This window comes from Rhincodon typus, chromosome 23, assembly GCF_021869965.1.
Source record: "Rhincodon typus isolate 14 chromosome 23, sRhiTyp1.1, whole genome shotgun sequence".
NCBI lineage: Eukaryota > Metazoa > Chordata > Chondrichthyes > Orectolobiformes > Rhincodontidae > Rhincodon > Rhincodon typus.
Genome location: NC_063354.1, coordinates 7,543,700 through 7,559,386, shown reverse-complemented (window position 1 = coordinate 7,559,386; position 15,687 = coordinate 7,543,700). Strand labels below are relative to the sequence as shown.

Below are 15,687 nucleotides of genomic sequence, written 5' to 3'. Positions count from 1 at the left end.
CACCTTGTTATCGCAGATTCTCGAGCATCTGCAGTTCCTACTATCTCTCTCAATGTGATCTGCTTTAACCCTGAAGCATTGTGATGCTAGCTTGCCCACACGTGGCTAAAATGTGTAGTGTATGATCCTAGCTTGTTCCTCGTCAGCCCTTTCTTTAATCTCCTGAGTGTTCTTTTGCTGCAGGAATAACTCCCAACTGCACCCTAGCACTGAGCACATCAAGTGATCCTGTGTTCTATTTATTTTCTCCAGAACTGGACCTGCTCCCTTTCCTGGCATCATTCCTGGGTTGTTTTTGGGAAATCCAGTATGGAATTCTGGCTGGAATTGCTTTGTCTGGGATAATTCTGCTTTATAACGTCGCCAGACCAGAGATGAAGGTAGTATAGTGTCTGTCTGTAATTTGGGATTGATTATAAAAATGTCCAGTTTACCAGCTGGGTACAGCCTGCCCACAGCACAAGGAACGTGTCAATTTCTTTTCCCGGTGGCTGTGTTTATCAACAGGGAGCTCACACTGACTGGATGCCTCTGGGTGGGTTGGTTAGTGTCTGCCCCTCTCCCCGCCCCCGGTGGGTAAATCCTGCTACTGTGGTGTTGGGGCTCGTAAAGGAAGTGTGTGTGGAGCTGGGGTCTACAGGTGGTACTCCACTGCCCCTGGGCAAGGGAGGAGAGAGAGAGTACCTTTTACACAGCAGGCTGGGCTGGGGAGGGTGCTGGGAGGTTGTAATCCTGTCTTTTGTATCTCTTTCTCTCTCTCTCTCTTTTCCAACAACGTAGTAAGGGTAGAGGTCTGTGTGTCTATCTCTGCCTGCAAATTCCTTCAACTGACACATACAGTTGATTTATAAAAGCAAGAGTGGGAAGTCGAGCCCAGGGATAGCACCTCAGCAGGTTATTTGTACACGATGCTCAAATAGCAGCAGAATACTTTGGATGCTGGAATTCTGAAATAAAGGAAAGTGCTGGAGAGACTCAGCAATGTCTGGAGGGGAAAGAGAAACAGAGTTAACATTGAGTCCCATATCTCTTCTTCAAAATGTTAAGTTTTTCTCCAGTTCCGAAGAAATCATTTCATGCAAACATTAATTGCTGCCAGACCTGCTGAGTCTTTCAGCATTCACTGTTTGGATTTCAATTGTATCTGTGTGGCTTAACCCTTTTATACAGTGTAAGAATGGAGATTAATGAGCTGTGTGGAAGCAGAGGAGAGGAGTCTAATCTCTCTCTCTCTCTCTCTCTCTCTCTCTCTCTCTCTCTCTCTCTCTCTCTTTCTCAGATTTCTGATTACAATACAGTTGTGGTGCAGTTACAGAGTGGTCTGAATTTCCCTGCTGTCGAATATGTCTGTGACCTGCTATACAGGCGGGTGTTAGAGGGTAAGTGGAAACCTCAGCGCTCCTGCGCTAGTCCCCCAGGTTCTCCCCCGTTAGTACAATGCAGGGATTGAACTAGTTGTCATTCTGAGGAATCCCTCACTGGAGCTGGGATTCCGTCACCCACGCTGGTGACACGGGAGCTACTGCATTCGAACGGATCATCCTCCAGGAACACAGACTTTGGGAGCAGGAGTAGGTCACTCAGAGCTTGTTCCACCATTCCACTTTCCTGTCTGCAACCCTAACCATTGTTATAACAATATTTAAATGTATCAGCGGTGATAGGGCTAGCTTGTGATGTAGAGTGATGCCAGCAGTGTGGGTTCAGTTCCTGCTCTGGCTGGGGTTACCATGAGGGACTCCCCTTCTGACCCTCTCCCCTCACCTGAGGCATGGTGACCCTCTGGTTAAACCACCACTGTCTCCCCCTCCCCCTGTCTGTCCCTATGATCCAGTAGGACTATGGTGACTTTACCTTTCCCTTACAAACTGCAACTCTAACTATCTAAAACATCTCTGTTGCTCAATAGCTTCTGTCCTTAATCCTGTATTGGACTCCTTGTTGAACCTACCAGCTTTAAATAGCACAATCTTTTCTTCCCTGGTTGGTCACAATCTCCCTCCATCCTAAATTACCTATTTGCCTTCCCAATTGACTTGCATTGATACTGAAGCCACTGAGTGGATTACTTAGAATCGACATCCCTTCCTGCCCATTTTCTCCGCTGTTAGCACTTTCATTTTACTCTTGGTCTCTTCCGTAGCTTTTGCAGCCTGCTTAATCACTATCCAGTTCACCACCCTCAACATCCACTCCCTCCACCACCAACGCTCCGTAGCAGAGCAGTTACACTGTCATGGCTCCTAGGCCTCTCCAGTAGCACCTTCCAAACCCACAGCCACTGTCATCTCGAAGGACAAGGGGAGCAGAAACATGGGAACATCGCTATCTGCTGCCTTGTCTCCAAGCCCCTCACCATCCTGACTCGGAAAAGAGGTTCCTTCCATGTCACTGGGTCAAACTCCTGGAACTCCTCTAATAGCTTTCTGGGTGATCCCATCACCAAATACTGCAGCAGTTCAAGAAAGCAGCTCCCCATCACCTTCTCCAAGGCAATGTGAATGGGAAATGAATGCTGGCCAAGCCAGTAACTCTCCCATTCCCCAACTGAAATAAAGGTTACAGTCAGTAGCCCAATGGTGACCTGTGTGTGCCTGGGTCTGAGTGTGTAAGAACCTTTCAGAAACTTGTTCTGCATCTCCTTCTTTTCACTTGCTCATTGCTCTTGGTGAGGAGTAACTGATAGAGTGGACAAGAGTCTCTGTCCAAAGCAAGCAGGGGAGTCCAAGAGTCCGAAATGAAATGGGGGGTGGTAGGAGTTGGTCATTGCTGTAGGATACACATTAGTTGACAGTGAGAGGAGTGAGCTGAGCAGACTAGAAAGACTGCATCTCAGCTCAAGTTGGTGCTGAATTCCATTTGGAGATAGTGGGCTTAGTTTGTAAAGGGAAGACAGGGTGATGCTCCTGCAGTCAAATAGCCTGCTAATGTCTTACCCACGAGAACAAGTGGTCCCATCGAACCACATGTGGATGTGAAAACGGTGGGTTGAAGTGCGGTAACGGACTTGAGGATTAACAATTGTTCTGCTTTAATGACGTGTAATGTTTCCTTGCACAGCATCCCCTCCACAGTCTGTGATCCTTGACTGTCTTCATGTCAGCAGCATTGACTACACGACAGTGAATGGCCTACAGGAACTGATCCAGACATTCCAGCAGCACAACGTGTCCCTGCTCTTCTCTAATTTCCGGGTATGTACTCCCAACACTTTTTTTCACGTCCCGTGTTGTTCTTTCCTTTTTATTTTTCATCGAACCACCGTTGACAGCTCTGTCTTTAGCTGCCACGCTGACATTCCCTCTGTAAACCCATCACAGTCCTTTAACACCAGCTGTGGGTTACCTGTCTGAATTCCTCGTGATGCCTGGTTCTCTTGTTGTTCCTGAAAAGCACTTTGGGACCACATTTTAAAGGCACATTAAAAAAGTACAAGCCACTGCATTGTGTATTTTGTGAATTTAATCCTCACAGTGAGCTCCTGAAGATGATCCCCTCTGTTCTAGGCACTTGTTCCCAGCATTAAGCATCTCTCTGTGTGCATTGTAAAGTACCACGACTGTGTGTAGGTTTCTGACGTAAGACCATTTTTTTAAAAAAAAAGGAACAGGGAGTAGGCCATTCGGCCCCTCTGTCTTGCACCGCCATTCAATTGGATCGTAGCTGATTCCCTGACAGATCAAGAATCTATTTCAGCCTTAAATACATACAAGGACTCTGCTCACACAGCTCTCTGTGGTAAGGAGTTCCAAAGACTCTCTTCTCTGAGAGAAGAAATACCTCCTCATCTCAGTATTAACCTGGCTATGCCCTCTAGTCCTAGACTCTTCCACAAGGGGAAACATCCTCTCAGCATTTACCCTGTAAAGCCCCTTAAGAATCCAATATGTTTCAATGAGATCACCCCTCATTCTTTCTAAACTCCACTCGGTAAAATCCCAGCCTGTTTAACCTTTGCTCACATGACAATCCCTCTGTACCAGGGATCATCCTTGTGAACTTTCTCTGAATGGGCTCCAATGAAGTGATATCTTTATGTAAATAGAGACCAAAAATGATTACAGTGCTGCAGATGTGGTCTCACCAGCACCTTGTACAGTTACAGTAAGGCTTCCTTACTCTTATACTCCAACCCCCTTGAAATGAGAGCCAACATTCCAGGACCCTTCCTGATTACCTGCTGCATCTGTGTGCAGCTTTCTGTTTTTTGTCCACAAATACCCACAAGTCCCTTTTTTTGTGTTGTAACTTTCTGCAGCTTTTCTCCGTTTAAATAGTAATCTGTTCTTTTGTTCTCCCTTCCAAACTGAACTTCACATTTTCCCACATTAGACTCCATTTGCCAACATGTCACCCATTTGCTTCTCCATGCTGCCCTGAGGTAGCACTGTGCTGTTGGACGTTTGGTGCATGTAAAATTATAATAGCATCACGTTGCTGGGAGTGGAAATGTCCAAATCTTCACATTTTCATTAAAGTATCCATTTCTCTGTTAATTCATCCAGGAGTCTGGCAGAATAACTGCCTACCTTGCAATGCCAAAGAATACAAGGTGATGGGCAAGTGCTGGAAAATGTGATTTTAGAATAGATAAGAAGCTGTTTTGAACCGGCACAAACGTGATGGGCTGAAGGCCCTTTCTGTGGGCTGTTGGCCTCTAACACTTACTCTTTCTGATTTTAGCCTATGATTCTGTCGATACTGACTTCAGCAGAGATCGAAGGATTGAGACATTTTGATAGCACTGAGGCAGCGCTTCGTTACTTACACGGTAATAACATGTTTCATAACAATTGGGATTATTTTCCGTCTCTTTGTGTGTGTGTGCGTGCGCGCGCGTGTCAGGCTGGTTTCTATCGAGACCCTGAGCAGTGTGGTGAAATTGGTACAAACTCGTGTCCTGCCAACCCACATTAGGGGATTTAATTATGGTTTTTATCATTGGTATGAAGAGGCAACAAAATTTTCATTCTGCTCGTTTTTTTTGTACTGAATGGTAATTTTTTAACCAGTGGTGTGAGCTTTAAGTGACAAACTGCTCCTTGAATCACAAAACATCTTTGCACCTTTTTTGTTTCAAAATTCTTCCTTGCAGTCCTGCCTTTGTCACCTCACTGTGGTTGTTAAGTTGTGATAGTGTACACCTCACAGTCACTGCTTTTCTCACTCACTAGCACAGAAGCGGGCCATTTGGCCCATCAAGGTCTGCAACGCTTCTGTCCTTTTTCCCCCATATCCCTGCACATCATTTCTATCGAAATAAATCATCAATGGCCTCTCGAATGTCTCTGAACTACCTTCTGGTGCTGCTCATTTTTTTTTTTACACGGGCTTGAGCATCAGCCTATTGCTGTCAAACTCAATCTGACGTCCTCTGTATTGTAGTCAGAAGGAGGATTCCTTTCTTTTTCCCCTCCCCGTTCTAACTTGGATAGAATTAGCTTCTTGCTGGTCTGCTCCTTTTGCACTGTGTAGTGTGACCTGTCGGAACTGTGCACTTCTGATTCAACCGACAAAGATGCATTGAGTCCCACTCCAGAGCCAACCTCATTTAATCTGACGGTCCAGTGCTGAGAGAGTCCTGCATTCTGAGGTTCCCTCTTTCAGCTGAGAAGTTAAACTGAGGATCTCTATCATGGCACTGTTTTGAAATAAAGCAGGGGAACTCCTCCTCCATGTTTTGCTCAGTATTTATTCCTCAAGCAACTTCACTTTTTTTTTTAAAATTTAGACTTTGCTTGTGGGAGCTTGCTGTGCACAAATTAGCTGCACCATTTTTGCATTGTAACAAAATAGTAGTTGTGTTTCAAAAGTACTTCATTGGCTGCCAAGTGCTTTATGACAGTGAAAGTTGCTATATAAGGATAAATTTCTTTCTTTTACCACCCCTCTGCTGTATGGTGCAGTGTATTACCTAGCCAGTGGAGGGAGCTCCTGACTAAATTTCCTTCCTGTATCCTTCACTGTTCCATTTCTACAACATGTTTGAATTTTGACTCATTAAAACATTTCATTTGTTTTCACATGAATTTAAAATCGTGAGATCGTGTCAAATGGGCAAAACTGTGTGAAGTAAGCGTTTAAACTATTTATTTGGCGAGTGGCCAGAGAACAGTGAAGCGTTGGTCTGGTTAGAAGCTGGGTTCTGACAGGGTCTCTGTGAGAAATATGTTTCTGTACCTTTCCTTCATCTCAGGAGATGACCGCACCCGTGAGCTGCGTGAGAGTGAGAAACCGCTACTCGACCAGACTGAGAGATTGTATACCTAGCCTGAAAGCACTACCTCTCTGCCAAGAACTGGCAGCTCCACAAACCGATCAGTCTGTTAAAAGTAAATGTAATACCATCAGGCGAGAAACTTGACCACTGTGCCCACTTGGATCAAACAAGGAGAGCTGGTCCTCGCTGACACAATTGACGCTGAAAGGTTTGGACCTCTCCATTAATGGCAACTGGATGTTTTGAACATGTTCCGTAACACACTCTTGCTCAGTCTCTTCAGTCTAGTGATTTTATATTTTCCTATTTTAAATGTTAACCAAATGATTTGTCCGAACTCTAGTTTATTTTTGTAATTATCATGGTATTTAGCTTTTTGTTTTGTGCTTTAGTGCTGTTTGACCGGTTTGACCTTGGGAGCCTTCTGTTGCCAGCTCTGCATCCAGACTCCGAAATTGGATATTGAAGGTTTACTTTTGGGGGCGGGAGGGGTTTGGCTGACAGGCTGAAGGGAAACATTGCAACAAGCAACTTCAGTTTGTTCAGGACAGGAAGCTGTGGGTCTGAGATTCCACTCTTTCAGTCAGAGCTCCTAGTCACTGAGCATAGTGTGTGGTCTTCAACCTGCTGCAATCCTGGCCTCTTTCTGTGCTGGGTCAGAATGTAAATTTCCTGCATATGGCAAGATTGTACAGTGCCCAATCTTATTGCTGTTTGACTGAGACGGCCCATTTTGATTGTTAATGACATTGGTTTGAGAAGCAGTGTGCACATGCACTCCTAGGTTTTGTTAATTTTTGTATGCTGGTTATGATCTCCACCCCTGCCGCCGCTCCCCCGAACAAAAAAACACCATGTTTTCTGGTTTCTGGGGAAGCTGTATCCCACAGCAGCTGAGGAATGATTTCTTTGCCAGACACACCAGTGAGTAATTGAGGATGCAATGAAGTTACTTCAGCAATTGTCACTCGAAAGGGTCCCTGGCCAGACTCCAAGAGTTTGCTCCAAAAGCACTGCCTGCTTTTCAGACTGTCACACCAGCTCGAGACTTCTGCAGTCTTCTAAATATTTCTTTGTCCTGAGGGAAATGTTGTGTGTATTACAAATTGAGAAGCTTCACCAATTTTCGTTTTCAAAAAAAAGACCTTCCTAGTTTTTAAATTGTTGAACAGTCAAATTGTAGGGCTGTAGTGAAGGCCCTTTACCCAATCTCTTTCTTAAAAGTCACATAGTCAAAGTAGAAAGTTCATTGCAGTACAATGGTTATTTGCACAGGGGCAGGTTGAGCACCAAGTGGACACTTCTGATCAGCACTGACAGGCTTTTTTTTTTTAAACTGCTGCATTAAATGTTGCCCCTCCTCAGTAAATGATCTTCCGTTAAAGTGTGAAGCAGGTTCTCAGGCTTCAGTAACAACAGATATTTTATCATCACAGTTGACCAAACAACTTCTGACAGTAGTAGGAACTGCCGATGCTGGAGAATCTGAGATAACAAGGTGTAGAGCTGGATGAACACAGCAGGCCAAGCAGCATCAGAGGAGCAGGAAAGCTGACATTTCGGGTTGAGACAGAAACGTCAACTTCTGAGAGTACCCTTTTTTCTTGATTATAGAGGATTATATGACTAGAGAGATTATATTACCGAAGCGGGTTGTAGATGGATAGTATGGTTTGGATGGAGTCTAGTTACAGGGATAAATATCTGCCTCTAATGTCTAAATTTTGTTGAGGGTAATTAAGGAAACGCTTATATACAGAGTTGTGAACGCAGCTCAGTCCATCAGGCAAACTAGCCTCCCATCCATTGACTACATCTACATTTCCCACTGTCTCAGGAAAGCAACCAGCAAACACCCTTCCCAACCCAGTTATACTCACTTCCACCAACTTCTATTGGTCAGAAGATACAAAGTTGGTATACGTGTACGAACAGATTCAAGAACAGCTTCTTCCCTGCTGTTACTAGACTTTTGAATGGACCCATTTAATGTTATTGTTGATTTCTCTCTCTCTCTGCACCTCCTACAGCTGTAACACTGCATCCTGCACTTTTTTCTGTTGTCCTGATGCACTTCTACAGTACAATCTGCCTGTAAAGGACGTAAGACAGCACTTATTCACTGTGCCTCCATACGTGTGACCGTAACAAATCCAATCAGACTGGAGGAGGTTTTGAAGTTGCTTCTCAATGGCTGTTGATATTTGGTAAATTCATCCTAAATCTGAGATTGATTGGTGAGCAGAAAGCTAAGGTACTTGGCGGTGGAGGGGGAAGAGAAAGAGTTAGGTCACAGATCGGCCAGAATCTCACTGATGGAAGAATGGGCACGGGGCTGAATAGGTTCTTGTTCCTGTGTTGTGATCAGGATGGTGGACAACTGACAAGTCCTTTTTCTTTCTCTGAGAGTTTCCCCTCACTGGACACTGCACGGCAGCAGTCGATGGTTTCAGACACCAAAAAAAACCTTTTGGTTCTATTTTTAAGGAGCTTTTTCTGTTTGCTGAAGGATGTGGGCACTGCTGGCTGGATCAACAAGTGTTTCACTTTCCCTAATTGCCCCCGAAGGTATCACTGAGCTGCCATTCTGAATCCTGCAATCTGGGTGGTGTCGGTACACCCAGTAATTTAAATCAAAAGGTGCAGGAATCTGCCTGGAATTTCTTTCTCTGAAGTTAAAGGTACAACCCATCCATGAAAATGTACTTTTCAGTTTACAAGTCCTCCTGGTGTCTGTTAAATGCTCCTCATCCTCCAGAAGAGCACATTATGTCTACCAATTGTCTTCATGTTGTTTTTAGATCTAACTTTTTTTACCTTTTTCTAATAAATGACTGATACCATTAGCAAAGATTGACTGTGCTGTCTGTGTATTGGGTAGTATAAAACACTGAACCACACTGTAATCCTACAATCCAGTCTCTGCATGTAATCTCCACTGATTGGGGCAATGTGAAGAAATAGACTAACATTATACAGCAAGGTTTAAATTGATTTTAATAAGAGGAACTTTTAGAACAAACTGATTTTTGTGGCTGTGCTTTGAGTTGCACAAGGACATTGTCAAGTTACACAAGGTGTTACCACAAAAGCCTGGTATCGTTTAAAATGAAGCTGGTGTGGATGATCACTTGATCCTGCTTCGACGTAACTGTATTGCTGATTCCACCATCGCTTCTGTTCATAACTCAAACAACTTGAATCACATCACTCTCTTGCAAAGTCCTTCTCATTCCAGTCCAGAATTTACATCTCCAGTTCCAGGCGACAGTGTGAATCTCCTCCATTCGAATTGCTTTGAGTCGACTGTCATATTCCATCAGTCTCTCTCTCTGGGTTCTTCTCTATCTGCTGTGAGTAATCACAGCTCAGTGGGATGGAGGGTTCTGTCTATGGCACGGTAGGCATCTGCCCTTGTGTGAATAAATCCATTTTAAGACCTCATCCAGCCCAGTGCCATCCCACGCACTAACTTCCAACATGCTAATGTGCTGTTTCGCACAGGCAATTATGTCATCCATCCTGAACAGGCTTTTCATTTCCACTAGTGACATGGAGCAGGGCAGATCACTGAAATGAACAGAAACTCAATTAGACTCCTCTGCTCAGATATTCAGAAACCCCTCTAACTGAACCGTTGTTCTGAGTTTCCGCTATATCATACAGGTATAAAGGCTCGAATTACAGTACAGAAACAAGTCATTCAGCCCAACTGATCCATGCCACTGTGTACCATATACCTCCTTCCCACCCCTCTCCACCTAACCCATGCAATGCCATCTTTTGCACCAGCTGTAGATGTAGGCAAAGTTCTGTTCAAAAGCAAATAAAGCCCCCTTTTCTCTGCCCAGTAGTACACCCCTCACCCCAGACTTCACGCTCAATTGAACGTTAAATAGGATCAAGAGGTTACAATATTCTGTGTCGTTTACATTCTCACTGGTTCATTGCAGCTTTGTAATCTTTCCCATGAGGTCAACTTTTCTGTTGTGGCATCTCACTTCCCTTGCAGTGTGAATTCACTGAGACTAATCAGTGTGAGAACAACAGTGGACCAGAACTATCCTGAGAAAGGATGGTTTAATGTGATCAGAGCTGTGATTACAAAGCTGTAATGGAGAAAAGGGATTCTTGGGATAACGGTTTGTTCTGGGTGCAAAGTATTGGGGCTGTGACTACAGCACATGAATACATTGTGACACGCCCTGCTGGTGTCCATACTCACACTTTGTTGAAGAGAATTAGGACTGATATTTGTTGGAGCAGTTCAGCAGCTAGAAGCGAGAGGAGCTGAATGCAGGAAGAGGAAACCTGAGTGGGATTTGCGGCGTCGATCACAAACTAGGAGGAAAACATTTACCATTTTAGAGGCAGTGGAAATGTCACGAATTGGTGTATCAAGTAGCAGGGTTGCTGGAGCAAGCTATCTCTCTATCTCCCTCTCTCTCTCTCTCCAGTTGCCAGGTCTGGCCTGATCTCTGTGATGGCACGGGGAACCTCCTGAGCACAGAATTGCTGTCTGGGGGAGTGGGAAACCTAGAGAGAAAATCAGCTGAGATAAGCGTGCCTCCCTGTTGAAGCTGCACAGGCAATCACCCAGCTCCATGGGCGGAGGAGGATGGATACAGCAGGGAGAATACACTGAAGGAAACCAAGATCCCATCTCCTTACTATGCCCTGATCATTAAACAGATCAGGGCGTGGTGTTAATGTCGCTTTGTTAGTGCATGAGATTTTTTTCTGTCCATCATCTGCTGGCACTGAGGTTTCTAAATAAGATGTACAGGCAGGATGTCAATTTTTGAACTAGAATAAACCAGTCCTCGTGCTTTACGTTAACAGTGAGCTAGTGAGAGGACTCAAACGGCCAATACGCACAATCACAGCCTCGCAGTCTCTGTAGTAACTTGGCCAGATGGGGGCCATGCAGCCTCCTAGTTCCCGAATGGTAAATCTCCTCTTGTTAACCATGAGGTCAGTTAGATTAGTTCCCACCTGCAGGCAAAGCAGATTATAAAACAAAATGAGATCAGACGCTCACTGGTCATGGTGAGCTTGTGTTCCAAGACACGGTTGGAAGTATTAATCACCAACATCAGATTTTAAATTACACAGAATTTGTAGCAGAGAAACTGGTCAGACAGCTGTTGGTTACGTTCTGTAGAAGCCTTCTCCCAGCTCTGTTTCCCTGACACACACAACCTTCAATTCCTTTCCCCGGCTTGGCTAGTTTTGATGTAGCATTGCTACCCCCCACCCTGCTCCACGTGGTTAGAAATTCCAAACTCTAATGAAGACACTTGCCATGGTATTTGTTACAACTATTTTACACCGTGAACTGGAACTCCCTGTCTACCAGGTTAGTGGAAGCAAGAGATGATTTCAAAAGGATACCGGATGGTAACTTGAAGGAAATACATTTACTGGGCCACAGGGATAGGTCCAGGGGAAAGGGGGCTGACCTGGACTCAGTGGGCCAAATGGCCTTTCTCTGCTTGGAATGACTTCATGCTCAATTGAATTGGATCAAGAGGTTATAATTTACTGCGTCATTTACATTCTCATTGGTTCATTGCATCTTTGTAATCTTTCCCACAAGGTCAAGCTCTTCAAGTTCCATTCCAGACGCCTTGGTCTTGGAACACAAGGATGGTGTCACCTGAAACTTGTCTTCCTTTACCCACACTCTCTATTCTGCTGGAATCCTATATTACTTGTGGTTTCTTTTTCCCATTGGACAAAGACAGAAACTGTAATGTATAGATCCTATTCAATATTATCACTGGCTGATCATCTGACTCAGTACCCTACTCCCTCTTTGTCCTTTTACTCTTTAGCCCAAATAACTATATTTAAATCCTTCTTGAAAACATTCAATGTTTTGGGCTCAACTACTTTCTGTGGCAGAGAATTCCACAGGCTCCCCACTGTCTGGGTGAAAAAAAACTTCTCTCCTCAGTCCTAAATGGTCTACCCCATATCTGAGAATGTGACCCTTGGTTCTGGACTCCCCAGTTTTTAGAGACATCATTCCGGTGTTTACACTGTCTAATCCTGTTTGAATTTTATAGGTTTGTATGTGATTCCACCCTCTCATTCTTCTTAACTCCAGTGAATACAGTCCTAACTGATCCAGTCTCTCTTCATACGTCAGTCCTGTCATCCCAAAAATCAGTCTGGTACATTTCCATTGCGCACTCTCTACAGCCAGAACATGCTTCCTTAGGTAAACAGGCTGAAACTGCACACAAAGCTTGAAGGGCTGAATAGCACTTATTGTCTATGTTTCTATGTATTGAGCTGGCCTCCTCTCTATCACTGACACCGTGGAGACAATCCCAGAGCCTGTGTGAAAGACAACAGCACTCCGCTGAAATAACCAAGGTCACATCGGGGAGAAGTTGAGGTACAGGATATGAACAGATGAAGGAACTGTTTTTCCATAAGTGAGAATCTTACAGACTGAGCCAGCTACCAATTGGCAAAATGCAATAATATTTATTTATAAGGTACCAGAATGGGCTGGAAAGCAGTCCACAGCAGGACATCCAAAAGGTGAAGCAATTCACGCTGGAGAGCGTTCTCTCTTGCAAGGTGTAAGATTACCAGGAGAAAGAACCATCCTTAAACTGTATTAATGCCCCTATCTAAATGACAGCTTGGCCTTCATTTGTAGTGCTCGGTGGTTTTAGACATTGACTTAGCACAAACTAGCTTGACAAGGTTTGTCGGGATGCTGTCTTTCAGACAAGACACTAAGTGCTGATCCTATTATATGTGGAGACAGCACCACTTGCTCCACCTGTGATTTCCTCCCTAGGATCCTGTGAGTTTCTGAGTGAGACTGCAACTTTAGAAGCTGCACTCTATGCTGGTACTTCACTGTAGGGAGTGTTGTCACAGGTGCCATCTTGCAGGGGCAGCTTTAAATGAGAGTTTGGTTAAAGCCCACCATTTTTCCCCAACAAAAGTCACCTACTGGAATTAGTTTTATTGAATTGAATTAGCCTTATTGTCACATATACTCACATGAGTACAGTGAAAGGTTTATGTATTGCCACTTATAGAGCCATCTTAGGTATAAAGGTAGCTTGGTTCAGCTTCTTTAGTTACAAGATCTTAGAAAATAGAGAAATAAAATGTACAGCATTGCAGAAATCAAAGTTCAGAACAATGGCCTATTAACCTAGTCAATGCTGGCACCTAGCCTCCAGGCTGCGCCAGGCCTTGGCTCCAGACCACACTAGGCTTCAACCTGAGGATCAGGAGGTTGGGAGATCAGTCTGGTATAGCCTCCAGACTGGTTGTTCATTCACACATTTGCTGTTATGCTTCCAACATTACAACAAGACTGCATTTCAAAAATACTTTGGCTGATGTTTTGGAATAACCTAAAATACATTTGGAAGACAAGGTGGCCTAGTCTGTACTGTAGGACTCATCTGTTAGAAACTTATTTTGTCCTAAGGTACTTATAGCCAAAACAGGACTAAATCAACAAATTTGCTCATGCTTACAATTTCCTCATGTCTTACAATTTTTAGTTTAATGATTGAACAACTGTGAGAAATCTAAACACTAAGTACGATGTTAAAATTTCCTTGAACAGTAGAGGCGAGTGGGGGCATGAAAATCCATGTGTTGGCAAAGTTGTGCCAGATTCAGAATGAAGGGGCACAACGTGTGCTATTGTCGATCAGACACTTGCTTAGGATGCTCCGAGGATACCAACTCATAACAGGTAAAGCTTTGCTGCAAATCTTCTATTGAAGACATTGAAAAGTCAGTCTGACAGTACCGTGGGTAGTGTAGGTGGAGGCTGTCCCAGTTCCTCAGTGCCTTCTTTCGAACACATCTGTGCAAATAGGTCAAAGATCCAAAAAGTGTAAATATTGAAAGAATTGACATGTATTTTTAAAACTAGATAAATTCACATCACGTTCTGCAAATATTCACGTCTGTGATGTACCTCAATATTCTAAGCTTGAATGTGATTTGTCTTTGACATAAAACTAGAGGCACTGCATCATTTTTAAAGATGGTTTTTGGTCCTATTCGAGGGACTTGAACACAAAACTCTGGGTTTACACGCAGTTCAGTATTGCGGAAGTAAAAAGAAAAATTGCTGGGGAATCTCAGCAGATCTAGTAGCACCTGTGCAAAGAGACAGACAGAGTTAATGTTGAGTCTGATTCCAAAGAAGAATGATATCTGACCTGAAACACTGAACGTTTTTTTTTGTCCACAGGCAGCACCAGACCCACTGACCTAATGCTATCTAAAATCATAGGCAGACCAAATGGATTTAAAAATCACGGTCAGACTCAATACTATCCAAAATCAGGGTCAGACTGGACATTGTGTCAATGAGGTTTTTAAACAGACTCTCTCCGGGATAATGTTTGACACAGGCTCTCACCGGGATAAGGTTTGACACAGGCTCTCTCCGGGATAGATGTTTTAAACAGAATCTCTCGGGGACAATGTTTGTACACAGGCCCTCTCGGGGACAATGTTTGTACACAGGCCCTCTCCGGGATAATGTTTGTACACGGGTCCTCTCGGGGACAATGTTTGTACACGGGCCCTCTCCGGGATAATGTTTGTACACGGGCCCTCTCGGGGACAATGTTTGTACACGGGCCCTCTCCGGGATAATGTTTGTACACGGGCCCTCTCGGGGATAATGTTTGTACACGGGCCCTCTCGGGGACAATGTTTGTACACGGGCCCTCTCCGGGATAATGTCTGTACACGGGCCCTCTCGGGGATAATGTTTGTACACGGGCCCTCTCCGGGATAATGTTTGTACACGGGCCCTCTCCGGAATAATGTCTGTACACGGGCCCTCTCGGGGATAATGTCTGTACACGGGCCCTCTCGGGGATAATGTCTGTACACGGGCCCTCTCGGGGATAATGTCTGTACACGGGCCCTCTCTGGTTTTCACTCAGTGGAAAGGCCCAGTCTCTGGTTAAAGGATATTGTGCAGTCTCTTGAGCAGCAGAGTTTTCCCCACCCCGGTAACTCCCAGCAGCAGACACATGGCTCTAAGTCTGGAGTTTGGAGGGGAGATGCTGGTTGGTGACTGTCCGGAGATTAAATTTAAAACATTTTTAAAAAATAAACAGGAGCCCGAGGAGACAGGACTACGGATCCCAGTGACGTCATAACAGCGCGCCAAAACCTTCCCGCTACCCTTTCTTTTTAAACATTAACAATTTTCACATCCACCGGCCGCTTCCTCTCACCACCTTCAAGAGACAGTGTCTCCCTCCAACCCCATTATTTATTTTTAAACTGATGGGGAGTTCAAGTGACGTCCCCAAGGGCCGCCGGTGCTGAAGTGACGTCAGGAGGCGGCGCCACCAGCCATGGGAGGACCCCGGGAGTGACCGGAAGTAGGTGGCTGTGGAGGTGCCGGGGTTCACGGGGGGTGACGAGTGACAGAAACAAATAAACACCGA

General features: G+C 44.6%; 2 protein-coding genes across 7 annotated transcripts in view; one reads left to right on the top strand and one right to left on the bottom strand.

The window, feature by feature from the left end:
* Positions 1 to 9,071, top strand: part of slc26a11 (solute carrier family 26 member 11) — a 26,010-nt gene extending 16,939 nt beyond the window's left edge. For 2 of the 3 annotated variants that reach the window (XM_020518920.2, XM_048610900.1), the window contains 5 exons: positions 253 to 380; positions 1,280 to 1,379; positions 3,061 to 3,194; positions 4,684 to 4,771; positions 6,197 to 9,071. In XM_020518920.2, coding sequence (XP_020374509.1) covers positions 253 to 380; positions 1,280 to 1,379; positions 3,061 to 3,194; positions 4,684 to 4,771; positions 6,197 to 6,270 — 524 coding nt within the window. In that variant the 3' untranslated portion in view covers positions 6,271 to 9,071. The remainder of the gene's footprint in view (positions 1 to 252; positions 381 to 1,279; positions 1,380 to 3,060; positions 3,195 to 4,683; positions 4,772 to 6,196) is intronic. The other variant, XR_007264578.1, reaches the window with a different exon arrangement.
* A 123-nt stretch (positions 9,072 to 9,194) lies between these two features.
* arl16 (ADP-ribosylation factor-like 16) lies at positions 9,195 to 15,581 on the bottom strand. Of its 4 annotated transcripts, none has more exons than XM_048611056.1 (6): positions 15,472 to 15,581; positions 14,190 to 14,374; positions 14,019 to 14,075; positions 11,099 to 11,215; positions 10,446 to 10,561; positions 9,195 to 9,790 (listed from the first exon to the last, which is right to left on the bottom strand). In XM_048611056.1, the coding sequence occupies exons 3-6, from the start codon at positions 14,073 to 14,075 to the stop codon at positions 9,589 to 9,591; spliced, it is 492 nt and encodes a 163-aa protein (XP_048467013.1). In that variant the 5' UTR covers positions 14,190 to 14,374; positions 15,472 to 15,581; the 3' UTR covers positions 9,195 to 9,588. The 4 variants fall into 4 exon arrangements, with proteins under 4 accessions (XP_048467013.1, XP_048467012.1, XP_048467014.1 ...); XM_048611055.1 differs by having other exon boundaries at positions 15,475 to 15,578; XM_048611057.1 differs by lacking the exon at positions 15,472 to 15,581 and adding an exon at positions 14,640 to 15,179.
* Between the last annotated feature and the right edge of the window lie 106 nt (positions 15,582 to 15,687).